This window comes from Myodes glareolus, chromosome 7 (genome assembly GCF_982192425.1).
Source record: "Myodes glareolus chromosome 7, mMyoGla1.1, whole genome shotgun sequence".
In the NCBI taxonomy this organism is placed as follows: Eukaryota; Metazoa; Chordata; class Mammalia; order Rodentia; family Cricetidae; genus Myodes; species Myodes glareolus.
This window is the reverse complement of record NC_142032.1, coordinates 74662111-74679743: the sequence shown is the minus strand read 5'-3', so window position 1 is coordinate 74679743 and position 17633 is coordinate 74662111. Positions and strand designations below refer to the sequence as shown.

The following is a 17633-nucleotide window of genomic DNA, read 5'->3' as shown; positions in this document are numbered from 1 at the left end:
GATCTTGATACAGAGCCCAGCACATCCTCTAACTTGAGATAGTCATGTACCACCATGCCAAGCTTCTATTACAATCTCTCTTCAAGGGAAGCTAAATAGTCAAACAATAGACTGTCATCCTATACCTTTGTTTCTACTAAGATGACATTGTATGTGGAGGCACAAAAATGTGAGCCTATTTTCACCTCATCTGAAGGTCAGAGAGTTTGAGGTTGCTCAAAATTGTTGACAAGTATGGCTCTCCATCCTGACCTAGAGTGTGGTTACTTGGTTCTTTTGACATAAGATGGCCCATACAAGTAGATCCGCTCCACCCTGACCAATGGTCAGGATATTCAAGCATACTTTTGTACCTTCTTTTGGAATGGGAGGTTTGACCTTGGGAGTGACTGCCTTCAGGAAACTTCATCTAGGGTGGGTCACTGTCTAAACAACAATTTTTTCTCATGGATTAACGGCTTGATGTCTCAAAGTATTGAAGCAAATAATTGTTCTAGTTGTCCTTTGTACTATGTTAAAGCGCCTTTTGTCTCCTTTTCCCTGTTGTATTGGTGTATAAAAATGTACTGAAAATTAAATGCAAGTGTTCACTGGCCCTCCCTCCTGGTACTGTCCTGTGCTTTCTGGTTTGTTACTTTCACTCACGTCTTTGCTCTCTTTACTATTTTTCCAATCCCCAGGCCCCTACCCTGGTGGGTGATATTTTTGTTGAAGCTGGTCTCTGACAATTGTAGCCATCTTAATTTATGTCAATACACTCTGTGATGCACACAATGATGGAAAAGCACACAATGATGCAAGTCTCACATAGTATCCTGGTTACTAGACGGCGCATGATCATGTGATTACATCACTTCTCCATCCACTGAGAGTCTTGCATAGTGCACTGCCCAGCTTTCTCTGCCTTTCCCTCCTTTCCCCAGGCTTTCATTTCTCCTTTTTCACGACTGTTAATGGGCAAGTGGCAACTGAGCTTCTTAGCAGAGCTTTAGAAAGGAAGTACCCAAACCCACAAAGACAGGAAGTGGATCAGCAATTGTCAGGGGCTGAGGGATGGACAAATAGAAATAAATGGGGAGCGACTGCTCCTTAAGTACAGCATGCCTTTTGAGGGCCATGAACTTGTTCTGGAATTCAGAAGCGATGATTTTTAACTCCATAAAATACATGGAAATCTACAATTTAAGGGATGAATTTCATAATGTTACTTTTATAGTAACAGAAAAAAATAGAATGATGAATAGATAGGTGATTGAGAGATGATAGATAAGTAATAGATAAATACTAGATAACAGATAATTAGAAAAGTTCAGGCTCAAATGACTTATTCAGCAAAACCAAAGTAGCCAAGGGCCTCCAAGCCCCAAGTGATTTTTCTCACCAGGAAGATCATGGCTCCTGGGCTTCCTCAGAGTCCTCTCTGTGGCTTGTTGCATGAAAGAGATGCAGTGATGAAGAAGGGAAGGATGGGGGTGTCACTTGGAGCACTTTTAGCTTGAAGAAGGTCTTTCTGCTTCGTGGAATGTGGCATGGAGGCAGAACACCAGCCAGACCCTCTGGGTTGACTCCTGACAGCAGGTGATGATTGCTAATTACAGAAAAAAGCATTCTGTGGTAATTTCAAAAGCAAAGAACACAGAGGCAAATGTTCACTGATAATCACTCATCAGAAAGGAGTGGATGGTCGGGCTGAACATCCCAAGGACAGAGCACATTAGCTGAGGAGTGAATCTTAGACCTGAAGACGTCAAAGGAGACAGACACCCTTGCATGTATCAATGGACAGATGGGGCTGGAGAGCCTGCAGCTTCAAAGTTGAGTTAGAGAAGTGGGATTTGAAAACTAGAGGGAAGGAGAGCCATTGCTCAGTTGAGAAAAGCTAGTTAAAGAAGTAGATTCCAGTTGAGCACCTTTGTCTCTCCATCTGTGAAACAGGAATTTGCATCGCCGTGGACCAGGTCTGCTGATGTTTTAAAGGGAACTGTTTTAGGGCTGGTCTGGTAGCAGTGTGGATAAGGATAGATATTTCTGGTGCTGAAGGGGAAACCTCTTCTAAAGTACTCGGACTGCTCCTGTATCCTGCTCTACATGGAATCATCGCTTGAGTAATTATCACCTGACTCTAAGCTGGAAAATAAGCTTCTTTAACCAGCTTTCCTCAGCTGAGCAATGGCACAGTGCTGGCCTTGGGAAACAAGATTGCTTATCTGCTAATAGAAGCTGCTATAATTAGTCAAAATTTGCCGCTTTTTTTCCCTTTGAAATCATTTCTTTGCATACATTTTTAACACAGCACAGCCATGGCTTTGGGGAGTTTATTTTGATTTCTCTATTAGCTGGATCAGTAATTAAGTGAATTGATTTGAGGGGGATTATATCAAGATCATGCAAATAACAGAAGGATTCTCTAGAACTTGTTGGCAAAAGCTTCCTAAAACACAACTTCTCTATGGCAGCCATAGCTGGTCATGGTGAGAATGAGGGCCTTCTCCAACCTGGAGGCCCCTCTTCCAAGATTGGGCTACCTCTCCAAATTCAGCATCCTGCTGTCTTCACCACCATCAGTCCTGTATGGAGGCAGGTGTCCAAATTATAAAGCCTGTGTTTTAAAAATAGTTTAAATGCCAATTTCTAGACATTCTGTATTGGTTGTTTTCAGTTTATGGAGAATTGTTAGAAACAGTGCTTCTCTCCTGAATCAGAGCAAGTAGCAAACAAGGTAGGGACACCACAAGACGGGTGTGCTGGACCTCTGGGCATGCTGAGTCCTCTCTCGTCTTTCTGCCTTTACCTGACACACAGATTGTGTGCAAAGGCACATTTCTTCTCAAACTGCCCAGACTGAAGTCCAGAATTTTAGGGGGTTCCACAAGTCCATTTATGAACTGTGGGTGGTGTGGGAAGAGGAGAGTGGCATGGGAAGGAGAGAGGAATAGCAAAGCAAGATGGGATCCCTGACAGACTGGAGTGCAGCCTGTACACTGTCAGTCAGACCTGCTGTGTGTAGCAAGAAGGGAGTGTGTTTCTGTCAGCGAGACAGACAATTTAGGACCATGGCAAGGAAAAATGCAATTCAGTGGAGGAGAAAACCCCATTACAAGCTCTTAGAGGAGAGGGGATCGTCCATCCTTCTCCTTGGTTGTCAGAGGTTGCTGTTCCATGCCCACAGCTGCCACCACATCTCTGAAGGCTGGAGGGACCCATGGTACAGTCATTCTCTTTTTAATTGTAGAGTTAGAGGGATGGGATGGGCGATAACGCCCCACTTCAACCCCCCACATAAAGTTCTTACTTTATCAGAGTAAGAACCTCTAAATCAAGAGGAAGTCAATTCCTTTCTAAAGACATCAGTCTTCCTGTAACCTCTCTGATGCTCATGCCTTTGCTCCACAGGTTGCTCGACTTCTAGACCTCCTAGCACTACTGACCCAGTTAGCTTCTGTTACCTTCCCAAAGCTCACGGGCTTAACTAGAAGATTTGATTTGAGTTCCAACAAGAAATTAAAAAACAAAACATAAGACCAAATACTGGTTTTATTTATTTCTTGATATTTGATTTTTTTTTTAATTTCTCCAGAGACAGAGCACTGTGAAGGGAAACCCCCTTTCCAGACATAGGATCCCATGCCCTAATGGGTTGTGGTGGAGTGGAAGCTGGGTCACAGGCAATTACTGCTACTAAAGTCTATGAATAAATCTCTTCCTAATTGAAGGTAAGCATATCCAAGCAAGTCTTTACAATAAAAACTTTCTACTCATTTACATTTAGATGTGAGTGGAAGGAAAGGGGGGTATGAATGCGCCCACGTTGGTCATCTTGATGCAATTTCACTACTTAGAAATATTTGAAGCAAACACGTCGTTTATGTTCTCGCAATCTAGGTATATCTTGGGTGGAGCAGGCTGCCACCTGTGTTCTGTGTCGGACAGAATCACTGTAATTGGCACACATGGAAACCCAGGTGTCAAGCCTAGTCACTTTCTTTGCTACCCAGAAGTCCCTGTCTCCCTGTACTTCAGTTTACACTTGAGGGGGAAAAATGATCAGAACACATAGCTGACCTCTCTGGTTGCTAGCAGCGGTAATGACAGAGGGGCTCTGAATTGCCACGTCCAAATGGTGAGTTTTCCAATGCAGCAGCAAAGCTATCTGCGGAGCAAAAGCCTCCAGGCGAGCTGCCACCAACAGATGGCAGGGCTAGCTAGGGTCACCTGCATGGAGGGCAGAACAAGCAAGCTAGCACCAGCCTTTGGGATCGCCTCCATTGGCCAGCTCACAAAGTCAGGGCACCTGTGGGCTGGGGGATAGGACACATCGCCAAGACGCTTGCTGCAGCATTTGGTTACTTCTGCTGTTCTGGACCATGGGATGGGGGCGGGGCAGGACGTGCCCAGGTGATGCCTGTTGTCATAGAGTAATTGTGAATGGCATCTCCTTCCATCATGTTCCCGTTTGAGAGGTGAGATAACTGGTCTCACTACCCACTGAGACTCTTCCTTTACTTTAGGGTCAGCTTCTGGTACCAAGCTGTGTTTTGCTGTCTCAGTAAACAATTTCCTTCCCTGCTCTCCCATCCAGGACATTAATAGAGTCAGAGGAGCTGCTTATACGAGATGGAAATTTCCTCTGGGAATCATTTGAAAAGAATTAGAAGGAATTGAAAACTTTACCTTCTCACTGAAATGAAATGTTGCTTGGTAGCGCTCTTGTGACCACTAGAATAATCTCAGCTAAATGTGCCATGTTTTCTGAAAACCCATCTTACTTCATCTTTCCTAGACTGGTACTGTTATTGTGATCCTAATTCTGCAGTAACTGGTTTCTATGGTAAGTGGAAGATCCTGCTGATGAGGGAAAGAGCAAGGTTTGGAATTCAGGCAGCCTGGGATAAGCCCAGTGTTTGCCTCACATAAGGGGAAGGAGGGACAGTGACATTTGCTGGTCATTAGCCTGACTCGGAGTCCCAATGTCTTTCAATTCAGATCCTTCAGCGGCTGTCTCTGTCTCTGGACAGCTACATGACATTTATTCATTTAAAAAGGAAGAACATCTATCTTAAGACAAATGATTCAAAAGTGAATCGGTGAACTCAAATAACATTTAAGCTAACATGCGCCATTATTTTATGTCACTAAATTAATGGGTGTTGCCTATCAAATTCCATCAAACTATCAATCATGATGCATTCAATTTCAGGAATGTTATAAATATACAAAAAGGGTATGTTAGTTAAAAACAAAACAAACTAAAAAACGAACAAACAAAAAACCATGTAGGTAAAATCAGTCTTCTGTTTTGCTCTTGGTAACAACAGTGAGAAGCAAAACTGGAGCCTCTTCAGCATCCTGGGGATTAAATGATGTCTCTCCGCACCCTAGAATGCTTACTGAAGAAATACAGCTTAATTCATTAAAGACAATGAATGGATTTCATGGCATTCGGCTTGTTCTAACCACTTCCCCACTATCTTGTCCCTCAGCACTCTTGACAAACAACAGAGTATACTCCAGTCATAGATGGAAACATCCTGACAAGAGAGAGAGAGAGCACAGTGGGTGTTGTCTTACTCAGTTAGAGCTGCTGCAGCAGAATGTCTGAGTCTAGACAACTTATAAAGAACATTTCCCATTCTTCTGGAAGCTGAAAAGTACAAGATAAAATGTTAGTGTGGGGTAAGTGGTTTATAGCTGTGTCCTTCCATGGTATAAGGAAGAAGGACAGCAAGGGAGAGCCACTTTCACAAGCCCTCTTGTAGCAGCATTAGTCCACTTGTGTATTGCAGCTAAATTGTGTATTGCAGCTCTCATGACCTAAATGTCTCCTAACACCATCGCATTAGAAATCAAGTTTCTAGCATGTGAAATTGGGGGGTACACATGTGTGCAGCCCTCTTATTTAAGTTCTTGTCATTACCCAACCTGTGTGCTGGCTCTTTGAAAGACCTCACTTTGCATTATCTGAATTTAACCTGGTTTGGTATTTTCCCAGTGTAAAAGTCCTTGTCCCCAGGGTGTTTTTGTTGAAAACAGTTCTGGGCAGGTCCTTAACTTTGTAGCTGCCCAAGACAGGATAACAGCTGGGTCTAAAAGTCACTAGCTAAAGAGGTGACTACAACTGGCAAACATTTGGCTAGATAAAAGGGAAGAAGGGAAGGAGGGAAAGAAGGGGAGAAAGAGAGGAAGAGGAAGAGGAAGAGGTAGGGAAAGAAGATGAAAAGAAAGAAGAGAGAAGGCTCCAGTTACTAATATTAGGAAGGAAGGAGGAGACATTATTACTTACAGAAATAAGAGGGATGGAAAGGGATAATATGAACAATCTCATGACAACAAATTAGACAGCCTGGATGAAATGAACAAATTCCTAAACCACAAATGAGCAACACTGACTCAAGAAGACATTGAAAATCTGAATAGATCAATAATAAGCACAAGATTGTTTACATACAAAACTTTCCCAGAAGGAAGACTCAAGGCTGAAGAATCTACTAAACATTTAAAGAATTAAAACCCAATCCTCACACCCATCAATGCCTGGGGCAGGTGGGAAAGTTGGCCACAAGAGCCGAAGAGCTCTCCCTAACCCTAACAGCTGTAATACTCCACTCAGGAGAGCAGACCCTGCAGTACAATAGAGACCTGTTGGCAGAGGTGTGGGTAAGCCAGCCCTGAGGTTGTGAGCGTGGTAGAGCTGTCCCGACTACTCATCTGTCTAGGTGCAGCATAAGTGTGGGGGAGGTGCCATGGGGAAGGTTCCCTTCCCCTCCCCCATCAATGCCTGAAGCCAGTGGGAAAGCTGGCCCTAGAGTCAAAAGAGCAGGAGCGCTATCCCTGCCCCTACCCCATCAGCTGCGACACTTGGGAGAGAAAGCCCTGTACCTTGCCTGGACAGCAAAGTAGAGCTGACCCTGTTGGTGGAGGTGCTGGTGAGCCAGCCCTGCAATTGTGAGCTGCACTGTCCCCATTAATCATCTGTCATGTGGCAGCATGGGCGGGGGAGAGGTGCCCACCCCCACCCCACCCCACCCCACCCCGTGCCCATTAAAGCCTGAGGCAGGTGAAAGAGCTGCCCCCCTGGGGTCTTAAGAGTAGAAGAGCTGCCCCTGCCCCTGCCCCTGTCAGCTACAGCACTCAGGAGAGTACTGGAGAGCCGACCTTGAGGGTGTGAAATCCTAGACAGGGCAATGCAGAACTCACCCTGGTGGTGAAGTCAAGGGAGAACTAGGGGACTGACCAACCCAGCAACTATGGAGGCCCAGAACCAGGGTTATGTGTTGGCCCACCCCAACATCTGCCCCAGCTGTGATCTGATGGAGTATGGTGGTGGTGGGGCGTCAATCTGTGAACCCAGGGTTGCAGGATCTCCAAGACAGAGCAGCAATGGATGTCCAGTAAGTTTCCCAGTGAGGGTCCAGTGTTGACGGTGCAGCAGAAATCAGGGGCCTTGAATCAGAGCAATAATTCTTTGTGATAAATGCCTGCATGTAAAAGTGGATGGATAAAGAGGTTTACAGTGTGACTCTCCATGTCACACTGCAGCTTCTATGTTAAGATTTTCCCCTTCTTCCTTTTTGTTTTCCTTTTTCTTCTCTTACATTTTATCTTGTTTTATTAATTTATTTTTTTTGTCAGGTAGGAGGGAGACAGGTAGAATCAGGAGGCATGATGTAAAAGACACAAAGAATAAATAAATAAATGTAAATGAAAGAATTAAAGGTAAACTTTTCCAAATATTTTTTAAAAATTAGAAAAAGTCGTAATACTTCTCAGTTCATCTCCAGGAACCAGTATTTCCCTCCTATTAAAACTTGGCATCATAAGAGAAAACCACTAGCCAATTTACTTCATGCATTTGAATGTGAACTCTTTAAACAACAGACGTTTAGCAGATTGAATTTAGGGACATGTTATAGAATTATGTGCCATGACTAAGTTCAATTTATCCTGAAAATCCGAGGTTGGCTTAGCATGTAAGAAACCAAACCAAACCAGATGAGCTGAATTCCAACAAGACTGGAAGATGACACCTTAAAGGTGTCATTGCTGTAATCAGTTTTGGAAAAGAAGACAAGTCTGTCTTCAAAGTCTTCGTCAACAAATCAAAGGCCGTCTAGATGGTTCCGTGGGTAAAAGTACCTGTCATGTATGTCTGAGGGTCTAAACTCAATCACTAGGACTCAACAGAGGAAGAAGAGAACGGATTACTAAAAGTACTCCTCTGACTTCCATAAGCCCTGTGGCACGTGCACATGTGTGTGCATGTGTTTATACACGGATAAGTAAAGTAGACCTTTACAAAATAAAAGAATAGAGAGAAAAGCAAAATGTGGGGCTGCCATTCAGAGCATCGCAGTTTGGACACAAAAGGACAAATGAGCTATTGACATATGCTATACGTGTTATGATTTCAGCCTCAATATGGCTGACACTTCCCAGTTCCAGGGCCATGCATGTGCAGATAAACTCTCAGGCAGAAGTGCATAATGGCCCCAGGATTCTTAAAGGACCATGCGAACCACGTGCATCATGGTTGCATCATCTCCATATGATGCAGCTGCATGAGCCCTTTCATGCGTGAGCCCCATCATCTCCTTGTGCGCATGCGCTAGGCTGCCTTTAAAAGCCACCGGACACACAATCTTCAGCACACTGTCTTTCTCCCTTCCTCCCTCCCTCCCTCCCTCCCTCCCTCCCTCCCTCCCTCCCTCCCTCCCTCTCTCTCTCTCTCTCTTTCTCTCTCCCTCCCCACACACTGACCTCCATCAGGCTGTACACCTCTCCCCCAATAAACACCAAAGTGAGTTTATTGCGTGCTTTCTTCTCACTCGTAATTTTAATATGGATAAATCCTTCACAAACATGCTAAATAAAAGAAGTCAACCACAGAAGTCGCACACCTGTGAGTCCACGTCGGGTACAGGGGAGATCAAATCAGATCAGTGTTCATCAAGGGCTAGTGAGAAAGGGATGCTAGTGAGTTCAGGGTTTCTTTCAGAGTGTTAGAACTTCAAAATTTAGCTAGTGTGGATTATTGTACAGGCTTGCAAAAATATACAAAATAAACTCACCAGGTTTACTTTTAGTTTTTTTGTCTTTTTGGTTTTTTTTTTAAGTGTAACAAGCCCAGGGTAGCGTTTGGAAGTTGGTGAAGGTGAAGGCTTTAATGACTGAACTGTCTGCAGCTCTCCTCTGAGGTGACCACCTTCAGGCTGTCTTTTCTACCAGGCCTACATTCATCCAGCTTTGAGCAAAGCCCTAAAGAAATCCTTTTAAAACCATTTATGTAAAATTCAGCTTGACTGTCTGCGGCCGTGCCGACTAGCCATTGCAACCTGGGTCGGCGTGCGCAGTTGTCACTTTTCTTGCTGCTGTGAGAAAATGCGTGACAAAAGCCACTTCAGGAGGCAGGGTCTATTTGCCTTCATCATTTGAGGGTGTCGTCCGTCATGGCAGGCAAGCTCTGGTGGGAGTGGGAAGTCGCTGATCACATTGTGTCCGTGGTCCGGAAACAGAGAGCAAAGAATGCCAGCATTCAGTTGGCGGCTCAGTCTGTGAACCCAGCCAACGAATTAGTGCAGGGTGGGTCTTCCCACTTCAGTTTGCATCATATCGCAAATCCCTTACAGACACACCCTGAGAAGTGTCTCCCAGTGATCCTAGCTCCTGTCTTGTTCACAATCTGTGCAAACCATCACTGATTAACCTAGGTCTGAGTCACACATTCACACAAGGAAATCTGTAAGTGGGAGGTAGGGACTTTGAAGCCTGAAGAAAATAGGGACAATAAGACCCCCCGGGATGAGCAGTTCCCCCAAGATACAAGAAGTTTTCTTACCAAAAGTAGACAGGGATATTCCCTAGGCCAATGACAACTGACAATGCACAGCTAGCCGCATGACCTTGAGAGGCTTCTGTGCCTTGGTTTCCTCCCCTGTGAAGGGTGAAGAACAGTGGGCCCTGTCTTTTCATGTCTCTAACACTGAAGTGAGTTATTATATAAACCACTTAGGACATAGTGAGGCCTGTGTGGTGCTAAATTCCACGTTGGGCAGCAGCATCTCTTCCTAGATTTCTATAATTAGCCTCTGTTTACGTTAGTTACTTTACTTTGGTTGCTTACTTCCTCATCCGAATGAATCTTCCTTTGGTTCCAAGTCAGGAATTTTGAATGCTTGTTATCAAGACAGCTCTTGTTTGTTCTGCATAAAGTGACTCTGAAACCTGCAATTCTTACACAAGAATTTGAAGCAATAATAATAACAGTGGCAATACTTTCTCTAAAGTAAAACTCTAGGGTAAAACTATTATCCCAGCCAGACTGGCTATCTCCTAAGCATAAACTCCAGCCATTTGTGGTTCTAAACACAGAGTCCAGACCTATGCTGAAGGGGATGAGCCATATAAGACCCTGATAAGGATGTTCTGTCTGCACGCGTGCCTTCCCTAGGGACTTATGGTCACCGTCTCCATGACACAGAGGTTGTCTTTAAGTCTTAGGATCCCAGAGCGCTTTCTCTTGTTTGTGTCCTGGCTGCTCCAGTCACTTTAGGTCACATGGTCATGCAGCCTGTAGGCGTCATGCGTGCCTACACACGGATGGTAGCTGAAAGCGCACAGATTGGATTTCACACTCAGAGCGCAGATCTAGCTTCACAATCCAGTTCTCAAAGGCACTGTGCTGCCTATCTTTCCATCAGCTTGTCACAAGCCAGAGTCCTCTGGGAAGAGGAAGTGTTGATAAAGAAATTGCCTTCACCAGATTGCCTGTAGGCAAGTCTGTGGGGAACTTCTTTGATCAATGATTGATGTGGGAGGGATCAGCCCATTGTGGGTGGTGCCTACCCCCTCCATGGGCAGGGGATCCTGGGTTGTGTAAGAAAGCAAGCCCATGAGAAGCAAGCAAGTCACACTCCTCTATAACCCCTGCTTCAGTGCCTGCCTCCAGGTTCCTTTTCCACTTGAGTTCCTGCCTTGGCTTCCTTTAGTGATGGGCTATGAAATAGACATATAAGCCAAATAAACCCTGTCCTCGACAAATTGCTTAGTCCTAGTCTTTATCACAGTAAGAGAAAGCAAACACAAATATTCTGGGTGATTTTTGTTGTTGTTGTTTGTTTTTTGTTTTTGTAAGAAGAGTTTCAGTTCACGAATCTATGTGGCTACTTTGGAGGATGGGAAATTGGAGAACACGCTCTTATTAGGGTTGTCGGCTTTTCCTTAAGGTGACATGAGGGAAATTAGCAACTCTGTGAAGAGAATAGATACACTGTTTCTCTCTCTGGGTTAGATTGGGTTAAACTGATGGGAGGTCACATGGAAATAAAAGAAAGCAGACAGGCGGAATTATTCTTTAATCAGAACTACTGAAGGGTCGAAGTCTCTCCCCAGAGTGGGGACTGTGTTTGGTTTGTGGATCTACTGATCAGAAGCTTTCACGGGTGTTGTAGGTCAAGTCAACTTTCCTGTCCACAGCTTCTCAGTTCTCCTGAGGCTTTAGGCCATTAACCCTTCACTATGGACCATGAGAATTCAGTGAGGGACGGCAGATGTAAAGTGCTAAGCCTTAATGACTGACTCACGAAAGTTGTCCCCAAGTCAGCTTTCCTCCTCCAAGACACACACACACACACACACACACACACACACACACACACACACGAATAATACACAGGCATATATGTGAATAATGCCAAGAGACTAGGGGCTGGCTTGATCAGTTCTCATTTGCTTTGTGGTTTTTTTTTAGTTGGCTGCTTTCTGGTTATCTGCATCGCCATAGCAACCCCTGGCTTTGATCACCTAGGAGACAAATCTCTGGGTGTATCTGTGAAGATGTTTCTTGAGAAGTTTAACTGAGCTGATAAGCCCTCCATGAATGTGTCAGCATTACCGTTCTAGGGGTTGGAGTCCCAAACAATATAAAAAGGAAGTGAGAACAGAGTTAGAAAGAAGATGGATCACACCTCCAGAAGCTAGTGCCTGCCTCTGCTCCAGGCTGGGAATTGCCCAGGCTGCCAGAAAGCCCTCCTTTCCTATATTCCCTGTAATTGGCACCCGTCCTGCTGTCAGCTCTTTGATCACACAGAGCCCCATGGAATGGAGGTGTTGTCTGACCTCACACCAGTGAGAACTGTGTGTCTTCCCATTAAAAACATTTATCTCTGTAACCCAAAAGATGGAGGATGACTAATAGAGGAAGACTAAGAATGATTGTATCAAATTACAAAGTGAAAGAGTAAAGATATGTTAAATATCACCTTGATTGCATGAAAATGCTGTGAGGGCATCTTTCTAAAGACATACAGACACTTAACAACTTTGTGTTTTTAAGCATTTTTGTTTTGTTTTGTTTTGTCAAGACAGGGTTTCTTTGTAGCTTTGAAGCCTGTCTGGAACTAGCTCTGTAGACCAGGCTGACTTTGAATTCACAGAGATCCACCTGTCTTTGTCTCCCGAGTGCTGGAATTAAAGGTGTGTACCACCACCACCCAGCTTTTAAGCATTTCCAAGACTTCTGTATTTTTTCTATAATAAACATTTAGTTATGTTAAATTTATTAAAATTTAACTGTACGAAAAAACTAGTTGTGACCTGGAGAGCTATGAACTAGTAGTTAAGAGGACTGGCTGCTCCTTCAGAGGACCTGGGTTCACTTCTCAGCACCCACAAGGCAGCTCACAACCATCTGTGACTCTAGTATCAGGGGGTCCAATGCCATCTCTGGCCCATGAGGCCACTGCAGGCACACATACATGCAAAACCAAAATGAATCTTCAAAATTATTAAATCATCCCAATGATGACTTATGATGAATATGATTACGAATGAATGCTGAAAGAAAAAGATCAACAAGATATATTGCAGGTGGCCATGTCAGAGGAGCAGTGGGTGGCAACTGAAGTTCAGGTGTCAGGCCACCAGGAGGAAACTCTCTGATGGGTGAATCTCTCAGGTAGGCAAGGCCCTGAGACCACTGACTCCACAAGGTCCTTTGCTTCTGCTGAGCCTTCACATGTTTGCCGCTGCCATCTTTCTCTGGTATCTGGCATAGTGTGAATGGGTGTGGGGAGATCCCCACTGCCTGTAATGTAGTGTGATTATCTCATGGAAACATTTTTTACCTGTGGATTACTAATTGAGTCCCAGTAGCCCAGATAGCTTAAATTCTTTTAACCTGGATGTTGGGGAATGTGTTCACAGGTTTCAGAGTGCATTATAACTGAAACACAGCTTTGAGAATAGCTTAGTTAGAACAAGACATTTTGTCAAAGAGCTTTCAGGTGAAAAACCCAAAAAGACAAGTTTCTAAAACCCAAGTTTCAGAAAGGCACATGTGAGACCCAGGGCAACCTGGCCACAAATGATTGGGCCCAGGCCATGTGGGGTCCAGGGCAACCTGGCCACACAGCTGCCACGGCAGGCAACATAGGGTTCCAGGAAAGGCCATAAACTGACACCACCCAGGGAGGGCCAACATCTAAAGGGAAGTCCTGACCTCCTTCCAACCTTTAGATAAGATTAGATAAGACCACCAGACGTCCCTGAGCCAAGGTACCTAGACAAATGTCAGCCAATCAGGGTCCTGAACCCTGGAAATACCCTCACCCCAACCTCTACTATGATAGGGAGAGAGAGAGAGAGAGAGAGAGAGAGAGAGAACCCCACCCTGACTGGGCTTGGCACTCTTCTCTCAACTGCTGTGTTGGACAGACAGAGTCCAACCTTAAGCTTGAATAAAGGCTCTTTGCCTTTACAGATGAATGCAAACTCTGTGGAGGTTTTTGTGGGACCCCGCGATCTGGGTGTAACTGCACACATTTGATGGGGAACTTTTTGAAGTCAGGCAACAAGATCTGGCTGAGAAGAATACCTTGCTTGCTTACTCTGTTAATTCAATGTATGTGGGTTCTTGGGATAAGTTGTTTTTCACCTATAATACGTAAAATGTTTAAGCATGGTAAGGGATATGGACAACATGCTTTTTAAGATTTGAGTAAAAATGGAGTTAAATTTGCTTGTGAGTCACCAAGACACAAGCACCACTGCAGCCAGCTTTAAATTGAGGGTTTCCAGGTCCTTACAGTGAACATAGAGGCAGTGTTTAGGAAATTAGTGGCCAGCGAGGGACAATGATAATCTTTCTTTCCTCTCCCTCTCTCATGCTCCTCCTCCTTCACTTCCTCCTCTGCCCAGGCTGGCTCAAAACTCACTACATAGCTCCAAGTTGGTCTCTAATTTAACTCTGTATTCCTGCTGCAGCCTCCTTCCAAGTGCAAGTGCTGGGATTACAAGCAATGACTGCTATAGCCAGTTGCTAATGGCCTTTTCTAAACGTCAGGCCATCTTCACACAGGCAAGAACATATTGGTTGGAACTTGAAGTGTCAGAGAGGTCCCATCTACGACCCTGCTGAAACCCTGGGCTGGGGTAATCACTCGGGCAGTAACTTCCTGCTGACTCCGGCAGGCGTTGCTAAGGAATTTCTTATGCTAGCTGCAAATTCTGAGAGGTGAGAGACAGTTAAGTGATCAAAATTCAGCGCATTGTGGACTCTATCTCCTTCTAGACCCTCACTCAGCTGCACTTCTTCGGCCTTGTCTATACTCAGAACTTTTTCCTGGTGCTTGACTCCCCCAACTCTAGGATCAAAATGCATCCAGACATTTACTGTATTTTTCAAACACATAGGTGGAAAAAAATCGGGTAGGCAGGTTAGAGCAAGGTAAGGAAGTCTGTTATAGGCTTCGGATGCCAACTAGGATGTATAGGTAATGTCATTGTGCTATTTTATCATTCTTGGGAAACTGCTTTCTCAAATAATTACCAATTTTAGTTGGTAAAACCAGTGAAACTTTTGGCTCTTAATTGTCCTCTTGCAATTGGTCACTGCTTCTGCCCCTGCTTTCCCTTGCTGGTGTTCTTTTGTTCTTTTCTGCTAATACTTTCAGGGTTCTCCGAGAATCCTGTAACTGCAAATCTAAAATACCTTGATTATTATTCTCCATACACTTTATAAGCACAAAGGCACTGTCTTCATTTGCATATCCCTACAGGTCTACAACAAACAGAGTCTGGCAATGGTAGTTGCTCTACATTAGTAAATCCAAGTCAGAAAGGTAAACTGGGTCTTTTACTGTTTTGTTTTCACGATTTCCAGCAATCTGTCTCCCAAAAGGAAGAAACCGGTGCGACAGGCAGCAGAACCCTTCTTCCTGCGTAGCTCCAAAGAGCACAATGCATGGGACTCACTCGATTCTCGGAACTCTGGAGAGGGAGGAACTTGAAGAGTGAGATCCTAGACAGACTCGGACTCTTGGGAGGAGGAACCTTGGATCCCACGGAACCAGACGGCGGCGCAGACGCGGCTACCCGGACTTTGGAACGGAAGGGCTGCGCGTGTCGCTTCCTGCCTGCCGGTGGGGAGGGCCGCAGTGCCGCCGCGATGTTACCCTACACCGTGAACTTCAAGGTGTCGGCGCGCACCCTCACCGGGGTGCTCAACGCGCACAACAAGGCGGCGGTAGACTGGTGAGGGCAGTGCTTCCGGCCGCCGGCCTCGGTCGCAGTTTGCGAGGGGACGGGGAAGAACACGGGGCTTCCGGTCTTCCCCGCCTAGACCGCCTCCGGCCTCCCACAGCTCCCAGATTTTCTTTTAGCTGAGATGGTTTTGTTGTCATATAAGTCGCAAATGTCCCGAGTGGGCAGTTCCTAGGTGCAAACACAGTTTCATTCCTGTGTTCTTTTCTCCGCTTCTTATCCCTTTGCGGCACCCGTTTCCTCTTTGCCCACCTGGACCTGCGAGGGCTTCACCCCCTCCACTCCCTGCCACCTTATCTCTTCCCGGTTCTGTCTTTTTCTTAGCCGCTCATGCTCCTCTTTTTCACTTACATCCATTCAGCGGTGCCCCAGACTGTCCTGTGCACCTGTCCCACCTTCATCTTCCTGGCTCCTGTGAGGCACAGCCCTCGCCGCAGCCGGTTCTCTTTCCACAGTAAAATAACACCGAAGCTTTCAGAAGTAATAATAATGTGAATCAACATTTCATGGCTGTGATGCTGGGAATGTTGCTATGGAGGCCGAAACGTCTTCTATTAATTTTTTAAATCTGGTTGGAAGGACCAAGATGAGTCAGTTATCCTAGGCACATTGCAGATTCTATGTTGTTATAAAAATAAGCATTGGACACCGAATAAGATAAAGTGTGTACATACAAAGCCAGCTCAGATTGGCTTACACATCAAAGCCCAGTGTACACATCTTTTAGAGCCGTTCAGTTCCGTGAAAATGAGTCTTAAATTATTTGTAAGCTTAGCTAGGGACTTATATAAATGGAACGTTATCATAAACTTTAACTAATACTATTAATGATGGTACATATGAATTAGAGTCATTTATGATAGGCAAGAGGAAAGTTCAGTTGCTTTGTTTTATAATTACATTTTAACGTTGATGTTTTGTCAGGGGCTGGCAAGGTTTAATTGCTTATGGATGTCATTCGCTTGTGGTAGTGATCGATTCCAATACTGCCCAAACTCTGCAAGTTCTAGAAAAGCATAAAGCTGATATTGTTAAGGTAAGTTCACTCGCACATTAATCCCATAACAGTCCGCCTTAAGTTTATTACATCATCAGGTTCTCATTAAGTCATAGGTATGAATGTCAAACCATCTTTAAATACAGTTTTTAGGGCTGCCTAGCATTTACACATACGCGACTTAATGTCCGTCCAGAATGCATTTTGAAGAGGTGAATGAAAATACCAGTCTGGTCACTTACCGTCTCTCTGACTGTTAGTTTTGAACACTGACTGCCATGTGCTGAGCGTATAAACATGAACCATCTTTGTGGGTGGGAGTGAGTCTCACTGTGGTTTTGATTAGTGTTTTCCCAGTGGATAATCGTGAGCATCTTTTCATAGTCTTGTCGGCTCTTTGTGTGTCTTTGTAAAATTGTCTACTCAGATTCTTTTCCCGTTTTGAAATGTATTGTCTTTCTGTTGTTAAGTTATAAGCCATAGCTGTATGTTTTAAGGCTGAGCCCCTCATCAGACAAACACGTGATCTACAGACATTTTCTCTCATTACTGGATCTTCTTTTCGCTTCTTTAGATGGTGCCTTTTCAAGAATAAATAGTTTTAATTTTTATATAATTTATTCTTTCTTTTCCTTGTACATTTCTGCTATATTCAAGAAACCATGGCTTTCTCCATCATCAAGATTTTGTTTTTAGCTCTTTATTTAGGTCCTTGATACATTTAAAGTTAATTTTGTCTGTGATAGGAAGTTGAAGAAAGAAATATCAATTGGTTTTTGTATTTATGTCCTATGATGTTGATAAACTCACCACCTCTTAAAACTAGTAATTTTGAGCTGGATTTTTATGCATCGATTCATGGTATCTGCTAAGGATAAGAGTTTAATTTGATAGTCTGTACTTGCTTCAGTTTTTTCTTTCCATATTGTATTGGCCAGAACTCTAACTTCAGTGAATCAGGATACTAAGTGGTACTTTTATCTCCTTCCTTAGCTTAGGGGAAGGCACCCGGTCCTTCATCATTAAGTATTATGAACTGTAGAGAAGTTTTTGGGTTGAGTTTTTCAGGAATAGAAGTATTGTCATCTCCACTTCTTCCCTT

At 44.3% G+C, this 17633-nt stretch overlaps 1 protein-coding gene across 1 annotated transcript in view; it reads left to right on the top strand.

Annotated features, from left to right (window-relative positions):
* Positions 1-15366: 15366 nt before the first annotated feature.
* Wdr11 (WD repeat domain 11) overlaps positions 15367-17633 on the top strand; it is a 47773-nt gene continuing 45506 nt past the window's right edge. Inside the window, exons 1-2 of the mRNA XM_087908389.1 lie at positions 15367-15525; positions 16459-16570. Coding sequence (XP_087764515.1) covers positions 15440-15525; positions 16459-16570 — 198 coding nt within the window. The 5' untranslated portion in view covers positions 15367-15439. The remainder of the gene's footprint in view (positions 15526-16458; positions 16571-17633) is intronic.